Here is a 19,463-nt window from a genome sequence, read left to right as displayed (position 1 = left end):
CTGGGGCAGAACGTCGCTCTGGAAGGTTCCCTTTACTTTTTAGGATTCTTGAGAGCCACTAGAAAGTACACCAAAAAAAATGGAGTAAACATTCTGTTGTGAGGCTCATCTTCTGCGAATGGTGAGCAGTCAAGCCAATCTAATGATTGATCATTTTATTTTAAACTATTCTTTGCAATAAGTATTGAAAACGGCTGTTTAGATCAGATGTTCACATGGATGGTTCTAGTCCAATCCAGGTCTAGTTCCCATCGGTGGTCCTCTTGTTTTGTCAGGAGGAGCCATTGTTCTGGGGGGGCTACCACCTCTTCCTGTGGGTGGGGGTGGTGGGGGGTGCTTTTGCTGCTCTGCTCATTCTCACTGGAGCGACTTGGGTCCTGCTCTGCAGCCTAATAACTGTAGAGTGGCCCCCGCACTGCCATGTTTCGGGCCGGCACTGCGGCTATGGCCCCTGTGGTCAGGCAGGGCCCTAAAATAAATAGATCCCCATAATTCAGAGCTGCAGTTATTAAGTATTTGTTGTAACATAATGTAAGGGTTGCATTCGGGGGGAACTGATTGGGTGGAGGAATGAATGGGGGGGGGGTTGTCTTGTTTGTGTGAATGTCATTTTTTTTGTTTTCTTTTTTTAAACATGTTTCTGTTTTTAAACACTTTTAATTTTTATTAACAGTTAATTTGTTTGATTTTCATGTAAAGCACTTTGCGCTTCATAATGAATGAACGATGCTAAACAAATAAAGTTTGAGTTTAAGTTTAAAGGTTAACCTGAACTTTGTATCAAACATAAGAACTCTACAACAAGAGACTTTAATCACTTGCAGAAGAACTCCGGTGCAGTTCCCTTCAGTGTGAATGCAGGCAGACTCTCTCTGGACTTTATAGATGTAGTTGGTAAAATAGTTAGCGAGCTAGTAATTCTTCTTTTTCATGCTCTTTTCTTCTCTGGTCGTGTATTTTGCAGACGATAGCTCCTTGAAATAAACTGCGTGATAATTTTATTCACATTGTTCCCTAGTTTATCGCAGGAGTTACTTTCTAAAAATAACCTGCGATAGGTGAAATCCCCAAAGTATGTTTACAGATGTTTTAGAACTCCTCACAAAACAGTTTCTACACTTTTCTCAGACAGACATGAACATTTTCACACATTCCTTTCAAAGTTCTCACCTTTACAGAAAAAAAGTCCAGTATTATAGAATGAAAACAAAGATCTGATCACGATAAAGAATTATATAACTCTGTCAAACTTCATGTAAAACGTTTCTGAACGGGAGACACAACACAAAAGAGATTTATTGACAAGATCAAAAGCCAATTGGGATGCAGAACACAATGCACTGTTGAAAAGAAAATAAGAATGTCAATGTGCGCTGAAAGAAATCCGTGAAACAGCGAGACCACAAAAGGTGAACCACGATCTAGTGAGGGAACACTATTTATTTTCTAGGTGGTTTGGTCCATTTCAGTATTTGGTTTTCTCCTGAGGGCACACTCACACGGTTGGTTGTCAGGTGATGAAACTGGCGCCTAAATTCTGGTTGGTTTTGTGATTCCTCCATTATTAGGGATCACATTATCTGACCTGTTTGAGTGAACCGGGCTGAAGCTGATTCAGGAGTCCGTCCAGAAGACTTGGGAGCTGTATGGATCTGCTGTGATATCTTGATGGGGTTAAATTCTTCAAAGCTGTGGCAGCAGTTAAATAACATCTTGTGTTACAAACATCTCCACAAAGAACTCCAACGTTAACCAAACTGCAAATGTTGTTTTCTAAAGAAAGACCACAGTGAAAAATATAGTTACAGTTTTAGGTCTGTGACGTCTTTGTTTTACACAAACCCTTCTTGTAGATAAGCATCAGGAAAGAGGACTAGAAGAAGAAGACCAGGGAGGACGTTCATGGATGTTGTCATCAATAATAGGATGGTGCTTGGTGTTAGCGACCCGAATGCAGAGAATGGGGTTAGATGGGGACAAAGGATTTGCTGTGGCGACCCACTAAAGGGAGGAGCCAAGCCTGGTAGAAGGGCATACAGTGTATTGCCACCTATTGTGGGAGTTTGGGGGTGCACTGGTCCATACCATTGGTGTAAATTGTGAGAGTGCTGTGTGAACAAATAAAGATGTAACATTTATTAGCTTTCACCTCCATTTGAACAGAGCTAGCTAAGAGCATCAATTATGTTTGTAATCATTTCCTAACATTGTGGCACTAAAATGTAAGAAAAACTAAACGTGCATGTGAGGAACAGCAGAGGCTGTTATCAGATGTGCACCTGAGCTGGACCTTTCTTGCTTTAGATAAACTGTCATGCTAGAGTTCTTCAGTAACTTCCCATCAGCCATATCACAGATGGTATCAGTGCCGCCTTAGTGTGAACATCTGCTGAGCACAGGATGAGGGAGCGGCCCGCCTGTAAAGGCTGATGGTGTGTGACCCGTTTGTCTCGGCTTGTGAAAGACAGAAATTGCCAGTGAGTTGTCAGATTGGTGTATTTTGGCTAAGCAAGCAGACAGGTAGGGAAGGGAGCTTTGACAAAACACTAGAAAGAGACTGTTTTTGTTTCCCACAGGAAATTCATTGAAGGGCTGTTTGTTTCTTTTTTTGGCTTAGCCGTTTGTGCTTCCTTATCTTCCTCTTCCTTCCTCCTATCACCTGTGCTTGAGTTCAGCCCTCACCTCCACCTATTGTCACCTCAACACACAGTGTGCTGAGTGTGAGCAAAGTCTTTTTTACTGCCTAGTTCTTAAATAATCGTACACCATTACGTACTACCTTAAAGAAATGTTTGCCCTTTCACAGTTTTCCTTTGTATTGATGTAGGTTGGTAATTTTTTTCCCCCTAAATCATTAAAATTGTTTAAAAAAAAATTAAACAAACATAATAAACTCAAACTATGTCGGCAAATATAAACATATTAAAGCCATGTGAACTTTTTTTTCTCCATTTTAAAAAAATCCTCTCTTGACAGAGTTAAGATTTTTGAACAACTGTTTTTTAATGCAAAGTTCTGCTCATTTTTTCTTAGAAAACCCAAACCTGAGTGGTACCAGACCTCCAAGAAGAATGATGAAGCTAAGTGAAGCGCACAGAACAATTTATCCCTTTAACACCAGTAGAGGAGAGGGGGAACGAGTTATTTTAACAATCTTTCATATCATAATTTAATAAAATCATAAAAAATAAATTAATTTAACTTAATAATATATAATAATAATTTCGCAATAAATGGTAAACCTAAAATGTGCTAAAACAATCTTATGGCAACTTGAAGTATTTAATGAATTGAATAAGTCCCTTTATGCATTTGACCAATTAGATGGAGCTTTTATGTTAGATGTCGCCCTCCTAGTTAGACGAGGGTCATTTTGGGAATAATTTAAGGTATTTTGACTTTGAACTTTTGCAGTGAAATGGAAATGTTTTTGTTGTTTTTGCTATTTGTTTATTTATCGCATGTTATACCGTCATCGCAATATTGATCAGTATTATCGCATATCGCAAGTTTTCCTCATATCGTGCAGCCCTAATGACAGCTGATGAAGACTGCAGAAGCCAGTCGGTCAGAGAATTGGTTAATGATAGTATTACTTTCAAAGCGGAGTGCATTCAATTGAAAAATCAAACGGGTGGTCTTCGTTCAAAACCTTTCCGTGATTTTTGTTCTAATATTTTTAAGAACTACAAGAGCAAACAGAGCTGGACAAACCTCATCTGCTCATGAACACTGTAAGATGAGCTGCAATTAATAGTAGAAAAGCTGCAATGTGTCCGTGTCATGACATGATCCGGACAGGAAATGGGTCAGAAAAAGTGTATTTTAAATCAGCACTTTAGTCGTCACATTACACAGGAAAGTCCTTTTAGATGCAAAGAAACCAAACTTCAGGGTTAAATTAGCATTTCCTGGTGGGGATTTTAATGGAGCTCCCACTGTAAAAAGGTTTATTTTAAACTATGTTAGCACATTTAGAACTTGTGCTTTCACTTTGTTGTTGAATCATTAAACACTAAAAAAAATGTAAAAAACAAACGAAACAATAACGGTGGGAAAAAGCTGTTTCCAGTGACTTGTGCCAAGCTTGTGGTTCTCAGGGCTGTTTGGGTCTCTGGTGTCAGGTGTCCTGTTCTGAAGGGTCAGAAAGAGCTGAGTAACTGAGCCCATTGGCTGAGTCACAGCAGAAAATGTCTTTACTGGGGCCGTCTGTGTGCACCTGCCTTTGTCCCCCATTTTGATTATTGATGAAGACTGCCGGCCTAAGTAGACCGATCAAAGTTTTTCTGCCTCCTTTGGTCAGCAATGTTTTCTGTGTTTGCAGCCCCTTTTTGGTTTTTCTAGCTGCTCTTGGAGTTTTTACACCTTCGCTTGAGTCATGCTGTTATCGTCTACCTTTCCAGCTTGTATGCATTGTGTCACACAGCCTCTTAGAAGCAGAAGGAACCTGAGCTCAGACCACCTGACTGATGTTACCTGGATAAGAACTGTTCGTTACTGTACAATACACACAGAGGACACCCCCAGAGTCTTCAAGTAAGACAGGCAGAGCCTCACCTGACTGTGCCCACAAGTGAAGTTCTCCACCATGAAATGAAGAGACCTTTCCCCTCTCAAACAAAGGTGGAAGCAACAACTTTCTGTCCCAAATTTTTCTTGTAATTAAAAAATTTCCTATCAATTTCCTGTGAATGCTGCCAGCTACAGCTAACCTCTGAAGTTTACATATAAAAAATATAGAAAGCTGAAATATTTGTTAAAATAATTACGTTTTTGCTGATTTTTTTTTTCATTTCTTGAAGGAAATTAAAATGAAAAAGAATGACATTATTTTTGCACCAACAATAGTTGATTACCAAGTGAATTTATTGTTAAATGACTGTAAAGATTGCAACAAAACAGCCAAAAGTGTCACAAATTCAGCTCACTGCTACATTTTAGAAAAGGTCTTTGTAGTAAGTTATCTTATATCATAACATGACCTTGAAAACATTTTAAAAAGAATGCAAAATAACTTAAAACAAACATTAAGAGGTAAACTTTCCCTCTGAAATGATGCTATTGATCACTTAACATCTTCGCTGTGGCAGAGCGAGATCGGTGCAGGCTCTTTAGCCGTTACCTTGACAACGCGTCACACCTCCAATGAAATAGTCTGCTTGTTGTGAAAAATAACTTTAATGTTAAAGAAATAACGAGATTAAAGTACTAATAACTGAATGAATATCTTTTTCTTTCGTGACATTTCTCTCAGAAATGTGTGGACTTTGTGGAAGCATGCCTCTGCGTCGTCTCTGCTCGACTGACTGATACTAGAACGGTTGACACTGATGAAAGCATTGGACGTGTTCCATTCCAAGAAAAGTACAAAAGAATCAGAGGAGGATCTTGGAGTCTGAATGGTTTTTAGACTGAAGAACTTCACAAACAATAAGATGTGCCAAAAAAACCTCCAGCATCATGTTTGCTTCCCTTTTTATAAAACTAGCAGTTTATTTGGTCATCGTCTAGTATATAAATGCAAAAGCTTGGATTTATGGAGCAACTGGAACATCTGATTTCAGTGGTTGTGCTGTAAGGAGGACTAGAGTGGCCTCGGCACTGGATGATGTTTACTGGTCGTTTTATTCTCCGTGTTTGAGCCCGTCAGCGGCTGCTGCCCGTCTCCAGCCACATGCAGCTAAAGCTACCATAGCTAACCTGCTCAGGCTAATCTCTTCTCACATCGACAGAAACGCACAATCAGGCGGAACTTCAACAACTGAAAAAAGCGTTTTCCCACAGACGGCGTCTCTACTTCTGTCTGTCGATTTCTGATGTTTTAATCCACCAGAGGAGCTCTTCATGGGGTGAAAGCTGTCTGACGACCAAAAGAAGGACTGAAGAAGCGATCACATGTGCTTCACTTTGGGAAAGTTTCTGCAGGGAAGGGATTCCAGCTCTAAAAGGATCCTTTGACCAAAGTTGGAACAGAGAAACAAATAGACATCAGTCCTAATTATCTAGTTTACTTTAACTGATTAAAAAACATCGTCTTTTTCAGTTTTCCAATAACAAGTGTAAAAATGACTTGATTATTGCTCATAAAACAACGATTGATGGCTGCTTTTTTTGATTGGAAAGCTTCTCTGTCTCTGATCTTGGTTGTTCTAATCATGTAATTGATTTTTTGTGAAATTCTGTGTTGATTTTTCAGTGTAATCCAGATTTGGACTCTATTTTTTCCTGTTTGCTCTTTCAGAGAGGCGTCACACGGTCATCAGAGTGGCGCCCGGGTCGGGAATACCAGAGAGTCTCGGCTGATCTGAGGGTCAATGAAGACGGAAATAGGATTGTTATGAACATGATTTTAGAGTGTCATGTTTTTGTCTTTATGTTTTTGGTTTTAAGCTGCCTGTTTTTGTGTAGAAACTCAAAGATCTACTTTTGAAACTTTTTTGTTTATGCGCTGTTGCTGGTTGCTCTTCCAGTTGTCCTCCAGCCTTTCTTGCTCCTGTTGTAGCTACAAATAAAATATTGATCTTGCTTTCCTTGGAGTCATCTTAGTGATTAATGAGTGTGCTTGTCTCTTTTCTGCAGATTTCTTAAATTGCTCATGCAAAGATGTCAGATCCTACCACAGAGGTGCGTTTGATCCCAGTGGGACCCTGAATCAAACTCCCCACAGTGAGGAGCTGCTGCTTGTTGTCAGTCTGATCTATGCGGGTGCGTGGAAAATCCTGGTTCAACTGGGTCACTGGGGTCTTGTCTTTTAAGTGACGGCATTCTCTGCATGTACACAGTCAGCATGTGCAGAGTCTGCTTTACTTTCTGGGTGTCAGCAGGAACTGCTCTGAAACCAGATTTCTGTGTTTGAAACACATGTTACAAGATCTATGACATTGGTGAAGACTTGCAGCAGCAGCAGCAGTTGTTCTTCAGCCCAAATTAGAGCTGTGGATGGAATTAAATGTACCGCTTTATGCAGCCGCTATCCGCTGAGAAGGCCCTGTTACTCACACAGAGATCTCTGTTGCTGCACCTGCAGGGTCCAGAAATCTTTCACAGCAAGCTCTTCATTCAGAAGATGATGCAGACCCATTTCTACTGTCCCAAATGCATGCCAACTGCAACAAGGAATTGACTATAAATGTACAGCAAGACACATTCAAGAAACCAGTGTAGAATTCTGCGACGTCGTCTTGTGATTCTCTTTAGGGCAAGAAATCTGGAGGATTTCTGAAGGTCTTTAGAAACGATGACAGTTTTTTAAAGATCAACATTGAGTTAAAAAAAGAAGTACTAAATGAGATTTCTAATTCAAGTTTACCACTAGATACTTCATGAAACAACGCTTTAAAGTTCCACAGTAAATTGCTTTTTATTAGACGAATAACTTGTGGTTTATTGTTTAATAAATGTACAGACCTTTAGTCACGTAAATCCTAAATGTAATTGTAAAACCTTTTGTCTTCATAGATTCCTTGTTGTTTCTGGATTTGCGAAACCTTTTTCATTAATCTGTTGATTCAGTTATTTGTAACTGATCTTCTGAATTACAAATGGGGTTAAGTCCTCCGTCATGTTTTTGATGGTGGAAAAGCTCCAAAGTTGCCGTTCACCTGTAAATCCACGCGTCTCCATGGTGATTTCTGCTGGTTTTGTGTGACGACAGCAAAGCCTGATTTAGTGTCAATCTGTGCCAAGACAGAAAACACACTGGACTGGATTCTGGTGGAGCGCAGTCAGCTGCAACAAGCACAAACAGGCCGTCTGCTCAGGGATTGTGGGAAAGTTTCTCCTTCTCTGATAAGCTCCGTACTCTGTTTGCAGATGGAAATGTTTCAATAGTCACCAATTAAAAGCTGAGGAATGTAGGCCTGGCCCCTCTGACCTGGCAGTGGTTTGACCCAGCAGTTCAGGATCAAAGCCGACCTGCGGGGGTGGGGGGTGCCTGGCATACCTGTGCTCGCTAGGCTGCACACTTTGTGTAACCAGCAGTCCGTGCAGTACAAACATTAAACCTCTGCAGACGTTTCGTCACCGACGCTTATTTGTGTCCAAAGTTTACAGAAAACAGTTTTTTGGCGTTTCAAGCTGCCTCGTGTGATGAATGTGAAGAAGGAGGAGCTTATCTGAGCAACACTCAAATGTTACTCTGTTTTAATGGTCCAGATGATTTGTTGTAAGGATAAATGCCTTTTGTATGAAGTCTCTGGCAGAAAATTGCTGTTTGGGTTAAAGTATGACAAATGCAAGAAAGGAAACGTGTTATTACTGCTCCCACTTTAGAGGTGGAGGTTCTGATCCTTCTTGATTTATACATGAGCGTTCAGAAAGCGGGAACAGCTGTAGAGCTCTGAGTCACAGCTGAGGTCACGCACTATTGAGTCAGTGAAGGCCTCATTGTGAGCACTTTATTTGATCTGAAGAGCCCACCTGAGCTGCAACAGGTAACAGTCTCTTTCTGTCTTTGAGGTTTCTGGACCTCACATTTGAAAATCCCTCACAACTGTTGGTGCACACATTTTCAACGTTTTCCAACCAAATTTATTCTTACTGACCGTTGAACACGAACATTAAACTCACCAACATTGTACAAAAAAAACTGATTGTAGTAGCAAATATGAACGATCCAAAGCTGGACAGAGAGTGGAGGTTAATGATTTCCAGCTGTTCCCTGACATCCTCCCGCTTGGGCTAATCTACAATTGCATTCCTTCATTCCAGGGGAAGGTACAGAGGAGTCCTACAGCCCAAAGTCTCGATCAGCAATCAAACGCTGGAAACCTCCTGAAGTTCTGCTCCTGACCACAGCAGACGGTCTGAAGGAATTCTTTTTTTTCCCCTTAACTTGTCCTGAAGGCCTCTTGTGTTGGACATATTTTACTGTTACAACATGGGTTATGGATCTTCTGACACACCAGAGGTATATTTGAACAAACCCCTTTTGTAATTTAGACTAAACTTTATTCATCTTAATTATATTTGTAACAGCTTTTTGTTGGACCTGACGGAAAAGAAAAGGAGGGTCGAAGAGAGAAGGATGTTAGCGAGGGGGGAGGAGGGGGAGTATAGAAGGGGGGGGGGGGGGGGGGGTAAAACCATGACGCAGCATAAAGCAACAAGTTGCTGAATGTTTATAATCATTACGGTCAGGTTCAGATGTAATACACATCTAGAAGGGGCGGAGCCTGTCCACACACACACACACACACATTTTACAAACATACCTGTTGGCTCCAAAAATGTTCACATATAAACATGTACACATTACAACTACTAACAAGAAGAAGGGAGAGTTTCTGGACCGAAGAAATTCTGCTGTGAAAATCAAATCCGTTCTCCGATCATCTTTGGATTTACTGTGAAAGTGTTTCCGGTGGTCCTTTAATTATGATTATGCTGTTTTAGGACAGAACAAAAAAAAAACTAGCCATTTTTTAGGACATAGTTTCTGCAAAGCAGCAGGAGTTCGTTAGAAATTCACCTCTGAGTTGAAAGGGGGGGGGGGGGGGCTGCTGGCATGGAGCAACCCCGCCCCCCTTTGCCTCTCTGTTACTTAGAACTGGGAGCAGCAAAGCTTGTGGCCTGCCCAGCATATTTTCTACGTACCAAATGCAATCTTTTTCAAACAATTTGTATAAAGAAATGCTCAGAAATGCCAGATAAGGTTTTTCTTTAAATATGTCCTCCATCATCAGAAAAAGCCACAAGTTTGTTAGAAACACCAGAGTGGAACGTTGATTAGCTCTCAACTTTGAATCCAAACATTAATTCTTCAAAGGAGAATAACTACATAATTTTAAACAATGCTAATAAAATATAAATCTATTTTAATGTTCAAATGATCGCTTTTGCATTTAATCAAAGCCTAACTTTTTCAGATGTTTAAATAAATAGTAAGGGGTCAGAAAAAGTGAAACCTAACATGCTAAATGTTTCATATGAAAATCTTGAAATATAAACCCTCAAGTAAACTTATCTGAAAAAGTAAAAATAAAAAAAATGGGTAAAATATTTAGAATAAATGCTAAAAGTGTAAAACGGATGCTAAGATATAATCCTTTACATACATTAAACTGAGAAAATTGCAGAGCTATAAAAGACAATTAGAATGATGCAAATCAATATTATTGAAGATGTTATAATAAAGAATGAATGCAAAATGAGTTAGTGTGGCAACAAAAGTTTAACTGTCATCTTTCAGTTGATGGTCTGGTTAACCTTAGTCACACATTCGTGGGCAACAAGAGCTCCTCTTTCTGTGAATGAAGGATGTGATGTCTGTGTGCACAGATGTCAGCGTTGAAGCAATTCATGTGTAAATGTTCACAACCAGGATTGACTGGAGGCGGGGAAGTCCTGGAACTCACACCCTACATGATCCTAACCTGCCCCACTCTGAAACACTTCCAAGAAAAGCTCAAATAGATTGAAGTTTTGGTTCAATATCAGAGGTAACACACAAAGCCTCCCTGTGCATGCAGGTGAAATACAGCCATGCTGTGTGTGAAATGAACACTCGTCATGGATGTAGCACAGGCAGGAAAGGGAAAGGCAGCATCTGCTTCCTTGCATTCAGCTGCATGACGTGAAGCTGGAAACGGAGCAAACTTCCTGCCTGCGGCTCTGTCTCACTGCCCTCATGTGCAGCTCCACCAAAGCTCTCCGAGGCTCTGTGGAACTTTCAGCTTCAACATGCTGAGTTTCTAACAGAGACCCATCAGAGGCTCTGCATGTCTGCCAAAAAAAGATAAACTGAGGACAAATAATGCTGCAGATTTTGCAAAAATACTTAATTATGAAGTCTATGTGAAAATCTGATCTTTTTGTCCATGAAATGTGATTCAGTAAAGTGTGAAAGCATTTCTGATGTGTATTGTTTTTTTCCGTGGTAACTGTGTCACCCATAATTTCTGGAATAAAAAATTACCAAAATTTTGGAGAAATAAATATGACACTCACACACACTGAAACCTGATCCAGTTTAAAAATGTCTGAGCTCAGACTCCCTCAGAAAAAACTTTTCCAGGTTTCAGCAGCGCCTCAACCTCTCACTCAAATGCACTTTATACTCACTGATGTCTCTATTATCTGCTCCCTGATTGGCTGATCAGAGCTGCATCTGAATGCATTCACTTCTTCTGGATCTTCTGTGGATAAATGAGGAGAGGAGACTATCACACCAGCTTTTACAACAGGTCGCTGTTTAGAAAGAGACAACTGCATGACCTCCATTTTCAGTTATAGGTGCACTCGCTGTTTTAGCTTTGAAGCCACAGCACTTTTCTTTCTCAGAATTTAGTTCCAGAAAGAAAACCTGGAGAACAGAAGGGTGAGGATTTAAATTTCTAGACTCCCGGATGTCCCAGGGGAGGGCCGTAGCACCTCATTGACCCCTTGTGCTATCTTAGATGACCCCACCCTTCCATTGAGGTGTTCTTCCTACCATGACAAAGGTGGATAAAGGTGGAAAGATTTCATGTAATCCATGGACACCAGTGAAGATCACAAATCATTGAAGAAAAAAGGTTCAGAGCACTGTCTAGTGGGTCTAGATGACCCAACTCCCAATGGTAAAGGGCCTAGGATAGCACAAGGGTTACAGTAATATAAAACCAAACATGCTGCATTATTTCTTAGATTCTCTAACAGTCAGAAGACTCATTTTTTGAAGGTATTTGTGCATTACTCTCCTGCTCCTCTTTCTTCTAAGTGTTCCTCTAAAAGGTATTTGTGCATAAGTGTCTGCCGCTGCTCTGCTTCAGGGTCAGGAAGTCTCTCCCTGAAGAAAGTAAGTTTCCTATGATATTACCGGTCTTGTAAACAAAAGCTGGCAGAGGCTCAAACTGATGGGATGATAACACAGTTTGCAGGACTTAAATGCTTAAATCTCGTTATTACAATTTATCAAGGCGACAAACCAAACAGGCTTCTGGGAGAGCTCTTCTAACCCTTGTGCTATCCTAGGCACTTTACCATTGGGAGCTGGGTCATCTAGACCCACTAGACAGTGCTCTGAACCTTTTTTCTTCAATGATTTGTGATCTTCACTGATTTCCATAGATTACATGAAATCATCTTCACCTTTATCCACCTTTGACATGGTAGGAAGAACACGTCAATGGTCATCTTGACCCCATAGGCTAGCTCAAGGGTTACACTGTAGAAGAGGCTTTCCTGACATTCCAATAACTGTATTTATTTAACTCTTATTTATTTACATACTAGATGTTTTTCATGTGTGAGGGCTTCTACGCGTGGATGTAAACAGCTCTGGAGACTGGAACCGTTTATCAGTGCTGAAAATGGGCTGCAGGGATCAAGAACCTCAGGTTCTCTTCATGCCTATGCTTTTTTTATTTGTTGAGAGGGTTATTGTAATAGTTGTTAATCCCATTCACCAGTGAACTGATGAGGCTTGGCTGTTTAGTAATACAAACTCCAGCGTGAGCTCCTGGAACATGACCAAGAACCGTTAACAGGGCGGCCGTGGTGCAGCGGTGGGGCGGTCGACCCATGATTGTAATATTGCAGGTTCGATTCCCGCCTTGCACGCCCATGTGTCAAAGTGTCCTTGGCAAGACACTGAACCCCACTTTGCCTCTGGTGGGAGGTTGGCGCCAGTGTTTGGCAGCAGAGCCGCCATCAGTGTGTGAATGTGTGCATGGGTGAATGGGACTGTGACTGTAAAGCGCTTTGGGCCTTCGTAAGAAGGTAGAAAGCGCTATATAAGTATACACCATTTACCATTTAACAGCTGCAATCAGTCAAAGTGAAATTAAATTATTAAATTCTTTGCGAAATTGAACATGTAACTGCCACATTTTATTTAAGGTTTCATATGTCTTGTTTTATGTGTTGTTTTACACTAAGACCTTAGGATGGCGCTATAGTCAAGTTTAAATAAAAGAAGCAAAAAAACAAAGAAGAAAAAAAGAAGAAATGAGTCTAATTGTCTTTGGAAGCAGACAATGAGAAATGTTTGTTTTATGTTGGTATTTTTCTCACAAGTGAAGACTATTGACTGCATAAGAGAACTGGACTGAGTGAGTCCTCCCCCTGGCGTTCCAAACAGGAAGTACCCGCTGGCTCCAAGAAGCCAAAATCCCATAGACTTCTATAGAGAAACAACCAGCTGTTATTCAGTCATTCTATTGGTCAGAAGAGTAATTCCTGATCTGATACCTTTTTTAACATGTTCTTGATAAACTTCTTTTTTTAGGATATGTTCTCTTTATTGCACGTTATTCAAGTTATGCACGTGTTCTCACTTTGAACATTCAAAACGTTTGACTGACAGATTCTATGATCCAGTTTTCAAATGGTAGGGGTGTGGCCTTCCAAAAACTCTGATTAGTGAGAGTGGTGTTGACTCAGACCAACTGTCTGGCACCAACATGGCGGCATCTGTATCACAAAAAAAAGCTCACTGAACCGACTTCCTTCAGTTGGAAGTAAGTCATTTTCTATGGATGACATCACACTCACTCAATCCAGTTCTCATGCAGTCAATGGTACAAACATTTATTATAGAAATTTGACTTTTTTTAATCCCCAGTTAATTGTTTTGTTAGTGTTTTTCTTTAGTTTTCATGGTGCGTGTGAGGAAACCACTTCTGTCTGAAGATGCTTTGTGAGAATCATAGGACATTTCACTAAGTCCAATACCTGGAACTATCATTAAAACCAATGAAATAATTGAAGCTCCAACCTTTTTGTTTTTTAACTAACTAATTGTTGTCTGTCTGACTGTTCTACAGTCTGTGTTTTCGTTTGTCCGTCTGTCTGTCTGTCTGTCTGGCATGGTGGTGTCTCCTCCCCCCTGCCGACGTTTGTCTTGATCGGCAGACGAGAGCCAAGGCTTTGCCGCAAAAATGACTGAAGTCTCTGAATTAAAAACAGAGATGAGAAAGGAGGAAAACCGGCTCCTCAAGTTCATAAACGTCAAGTCCTCGCTGCCTCCTCCTTCCCAAATAAATCACTGTGGCTCACTCTTGTTTATCATCGTAAACTCTGACCCGCTCGTTCCTGTGGCAAACACATTGTGATAATGTTTGACTTTCTTGCTGGTTCAGTTGTTCCTCTTCTTAATTCAGGTTGACACGGGAGAACAGCAGCAAGCTGGTCCTGCAAGCTGTGTCTGCCTCATGATTTATCATCTAAGTCTATTACACAGTTGTCTGTGGATTTTATAGGAAATTTGGATGCTTTGTGCCCCGAGGCACGAGCCAGTCCAAGTTAATAAATCATGAGTTTGGGGACATGTTCCTATGAGGTCAGCACCTGTGGAAGCTTTAAGAAAAAGGTTCAATGTGGAGAGGGCTCTTATGCACCATGCGCCACCGCTCTCTGTTCATCCAATCAACTCATTATGAGCTGATGCCTGCTCACCTGTCAAACCTGGACCAATGCACATGTCTGATTGGTCGGTTTTCCCAACTGAGGTGGGTAAAGCTCAAAACGTCAATGGGGGGAACATCTGCTGATGGTGTTGCCCTAAACATTCATGATAAAACATTATGCATTTTGTGTAAATGTGCCTTTCAAAACACCCAAGGGCATTGAACACATACATAATTAAAGCAGCCTAAATATATACCGACGTGAAGGAAAAGATGCCATTCATCCATCTGTCCATCCGCTATAGTGCATCTATCCATTTATCCATACATGAAACCATTCATCCATGATGTGGTAAATGAGTTTAGGTCAAGAGCCATGTGGTAGCATAGATAGACTAATGAGTTCAAAAGCTACTGAAAGAAAAAACAAATGAAAAAAATGGCAACAAATATGTTTCCTTCTCCAATCTCAAGGTAGGTTTTATCTAAATGCCCCCCACGTCAGTACCTGATGGTGTAGGACTCAAAATGCAGGAGACCAGACCTGTGGGGGAACCTAAACATGACTAATTCATTTCCAAAGGAAGAATCAAAAGGGTGATGAAGCAAACGATCTGACCAAGATCATCTGAAATCCAGAAACTTAAACACACAGAAGACAATTATTTAAACAAAGACAGATCGGGTAATTATCAAAGATTATGGCAGGAGAAAAACATAAACCATCATTTCATCTTCTAAACCCGGGGTGCTGGAGCCTATCCCGGCCACCCGTGGGCGAAGGCAGGGGACTTTCTGGACAGGTCGCCAGCCTGTCGCGGGGCCAAAATCACACACCCATGTACACTCGCATTCACACCTAGGGACAAGTTCGAGTGACCAATTAACCTGTGAAGCATGTTTTTGGATGGTGGGATTAAGCCGGAGTTCCTGGAGAAAAGCCACAGAAAGGTCTCCTATTGTTTCAGGTCCCCCAGCCGGGACTTGAACCTTCTTGCTGTGAGGCAAGAGCGCTAACCACTATGCCACCAGTGGTTTTGGAAGCCAAAGGGCATAATTCTCACCCCCCATACCATCACAGTGGTGTCATTAGACACAACACCCAACTACTTCGTATAACCTGCACCAAAGCCTCTCTAGTCCTCGTTATTCTGATAAATTAACTGTGATAGGGAACTGATAAAGCCCTGCTTGGCTTTAATAGATTTGAACTAGAAAAATCAGCCAAGCAGAAATGTTCTCTTTTTGTGTCCTAAGTTTAGTTGTCCATCCATTCAGCCATCTTCAGAACCCACTGAATCCCTTGCAGGGTCGCTGGAGCCTATCCCAGTTACAGTTGGGTGATGGCTGTAGGAGGGACTTGTGCACACATATTTACACCTAGGGTCAATTTAGAGACACCAACGAACCTATGAAGCATGTTTTTGGACTGTGGGAGCAAGGCAGAGAAAACCCACCCATCCACAAGGAGAACATGCAAACTCCACAAGCATATGTCCAGGCAACCTTCTCACTGTTAGGCAAGAGTGCTAACCACTGCACCACTGTGTAGCCCAGGGTTGGTTGTGTCAGAAAATTTTTACCATATTAATTATGTTTTTAGAGATTTATCTGGGCATCAGTGGCTTACCATGGTGAACCCTGTGACCTTGGCCTGGCGGGCATCAACATCCCTGACTTATGATGAGTCACACAACCCGCAGAAGTGCCACCTGTTTTTCTTCACTGGGTGTTGATGTTTTTGAGGAGAAGAGCAGGCATGAGCTCCAACTACTCAATTCCATAACTGCGATATTTGAATAACCCACATGAAACCAGGAGAGACTCCACACTGAACTTCAAGAAGGACTTTTAATGTGACCCAGATGTTGTTTTCATCATGAGAGCAATTCACAGGAAGCCTATTTTGATGTCACAGACTCCTTTGTAAGGTTTTTCATTTTCATGTTGTCCCAATGAGAGTTTTTTTTTATCTTTCAACTGATGCAAAGTTGTGAGAGTTAATTGACTCTATGAGCTTGTTTGTGTTTCTTTGGGATGTGGATTGATCGTGCATGAAAACTAAAGACCCACTGAGAGCAGAGGCGCCACAGGCGGCTTGAAAATGGAAACTATTGGAGTGAGTCAGAGCAGTCCCACTAGGAGGGGCCAGAAGCAGCTGTCTGATCAAACTTTATCCTTTATTTGTAAGAAAAGAAAAAAAGTGCTTCTCATCCTTTGAACAACTCGAAGCTCTTTACATTTAAAAACAAAAAACATACACAGTATTGCAATAAAACCCCTCCCCATTGGCCCCCGTTAGCACATACAACCCATGACCCCACACACAATGAATACTCATAAAAGTGACTTCCAAAAGAAACGTAAGCGATGTGAGCAAAAAGGTGATTGTACTGTAAACAGGACGTCACACGGTGTAGTCTGCACAGGTTCCTCTGGCCATAGAACACATAGATGCTGCACTTTTTTATTACAGTTCTAAACTGATTGATGTCTGTGGCAGCAGCTCTAAAAGAAACGACTCATGGTGCACATTCAAAGGGACAGATGCTCTCTCACAATTACATCTAGTTCCTCATCAAGTTCCTCATCATTCTAAAGAGTCCTGTTTGCCTGACCAAAGTCTTAGCAGAGCTGATTGTGTGACACAAACTGCTCTTTAAACCAGACTTTGTGTCCGGTCGGTCACAGTTTGGGTTTTCGGCGGTCATCCAGCTCTCCCTACTCTTCCTGCATTTCAGGGAAACCTAATCAAGAACTGTGTTTGAAACGCAAAAACAAAGCTGAGAAAGTTTGAAGATAAATGTTCATGTTTGTGATCCACCAGGGAGACTGTGACACTCAAACGCTAATAAGAGCAAAACCTTGTTTTTTAGGTCAACTGTAATGATTTGGCTTCACTTTTTACTTTCACTTCCTGTATCTTAATTATGATATTGTTTGCTTTTATCTACAGAGCGGCCCCGCCTCAAATGGCTACACTAATAGCAGGTACTTGTTGAGAGAGTTTACTGCTTATTTTAACCAGCAACCTGAAGGAGGATCAGCTGAATGACAGCAGGAAAGTGAGCTCTCTGTCTTTAAGAGAAACAGGTCATTCAGCAACACAAGCAGAAAACATTTGTCTCTGTCTTCAACTGACATGCTTCACCAAAGAGTTTGATGGCTTCCAAACTGCAGGTTTATCCACCTGCGGCGTCTGGGTTTGAACCTGCAGGTGTGAGCGCAGACGTTTGGAGGTGCAGTGACCTCAGGCTCAATCACTAACGCTGAACACACTCACGTGCACTTCTGTCAGTCTGTCTGTCCACAAACTGTCATCAGGGATTAACCCGACCCGCGGCTGCACGTGCACACATGCGCACACGCACACTATCCTCTTTCGTCCCGGGCTGCACAGCTGTTTATGTTTTCATGTCATCAGCTGGGAGACTCGGGGAAACTCGGGGATTTGGTGGGTTGTGGCTGTAAGCTTTTGTTTTCTTGTTTTGCAGGTTTGCGGTTCCCTCCAAAAACATTTTGATGCGTGTTTGATCACTGGAACTGAATGGAGCGCACACACTTTCATGTCAGAGAAAGCCATGGAACCCATGACCGCTCTGCTGAAGCCAACCGTCCGCCGAGTTTCCAGGTCTGATTACATAAATGGCTGTGTTGTATGGGAACGATGTGAGCAGCTGCTGATAACTGTGCTTAGACCACCCAACAGTGTTTTTGCCAAACACAACACCAGGGGGGAAAAACACACATACACACATTTAAATGAGGTTGCGTAACTGAACCCTATCAGTCTCTCTTTCTCCTTCTTTCATTTCATTTCAGACCAGTGCTGCTCGCGCTCAGTGACAGAAGTCCCTCCAGCTCTGTCGCCACGTTTCATTATTTCTGGTGCTGTAAGTAAACTGAGTGATCTGGAAGAGTGTAGCATACAAAGGTTAAAACTCTGAATATTTAAACTCAATGAAATTTTAGTCAAAAATTGTCAAATCTGGAGTCAAATGTATCTAAAAATAAATCACAAAAGCGTAACAGAGATAAGGATAGAGCTGCAGAGTCAGATAAACGGCGAAAAATTAAAAGTCTCACACTTGGGAGACAGACAAGCAAACTTTTACTACACTAAAAAATGTTCCAGATTTATTAACATTTAAAGGCATAAGAACCAAACGTTGATGGAGCCAAGTGAGTTCACCAAGTCACCTCTAGGGTGCGCCATCAAGTACTGACTGATAATTATAGGAACCTGACTTTTCCTTCAAATGAAAATGATATGGGATATACTACAGACCAATTGGACCACAGAACACATTTTGATGTCCTTCCGTTACACTCATGTCACTATGGGATCTTATGGGTTCATTTTCAGCAGTCATCAAAAAAACACACTCATGGTCTGTTTCCGAAAAATACCCAGCAACGACTGCACAAAATGTTCATGAAAAAGTCAGTCCCCCTCTGTCAGTGAAACAAAAACTGATAAACGTAAGGAATAAATTCAGTTATATTTGGCATTGTTTGAGCTTGAAATCTTTTTAAAAAAAACTCTAACAGACGGGACACCAAGCTGTGATCAGCATCACACAGGTCGTCTAAGAGAACCACCACAAACAGGAAAAACATAAATGAAAGACAAATGGATGATCCAGGTTCTTAACCAAACTTTAAATAGTTATTCTTTGGGTTGAACAAAGACTGCTGGAGCTGAGCGAAAAATCCAAACTTTGTCACTTGATTGAATGAGTTTGGTACTTTTTGTCTTTCTGAGGTTTGAAACAAAAGCAACACAGTCGGCGGCGGTAAAATGCTGTTCCTTACCTCTGACCTAAACACCCAAGAATGAAAACTTCATCTGTAAGTGTAGACAAAGAGTGGGCCTGCTGTCCTGACAGACCGGATTCTGTGCTCAGTGAGCCACCACAGTGTGAAGGGCTGACTCTTGGCTAGAGTTAGTTTCCCATGATTTTAGGGGAAGCCCTACAGAGAAACGCCTTTACTTCCCTGGTACAAACATCAAATGTGATGCTTCACTTTCACAAACAGTGAATAGGGCATTTCATGAGGAAAAACTGGGCTCGCTCCTCCACTGTTGTGACAATTTACAGTTAACTGATGATGGATGGAGCAAACATGTGCGTC

At 41.3% G+C, this 19,463-nt stretch overlaps 1 protein-coding gene across 3 annotated transcripts in view; it reads left to right on the top strand.

Moving 5' to 3' along the window:
• Positions 1 to 6,530, top strand: part of si:ch211-266k8.4 (uncharacterized) — a 76,986-nt gene extending 70,456 nt beyond the window's left edge. For 2 of the 3 annotated variants that reach the window (XM_078948204.1, XM_023955426.2), the window contains exon 15: positions 6,242 to 6,530. In XM_078948204.1, the coding sequence (XP_078804330.1) occupies positions 6,242 to 6,308 (67 nt within the window). In that variant the 3' untranslated portion in view covers positions 6,309 to 6,530. Of the gene's footprint in view, positions 1 to 3,033; positions 3,132 to 6,241 lie in introns of those variants that run through there. The other variant, XM_078948203.1, reaches the window with a different exon arrangement.
• The last annotated feature ends 12,933 nt before the right edge of the window (positions 6,531 to 19,463 follow it).

Source organism: Oryzias latipes, chromosome 6, assembly GCF_053564925.1.
Source record: "Oryzias latipes strain Hd-rR chromosome 6, Olatipes_Hd-rR_3.1".
NCBI classification, from domain to species: Eukaryota; Metazoa; Chordata; class Actinopteri; order Beloniformes; family Adrianichthyidae; genus Oryzias; species Oryzias latipes.
The sequence above is the reverse complement of the archived record's forward strand: the minus strand, read 5'-3'. Positions and strand labels throughout refer to the sequence as shown.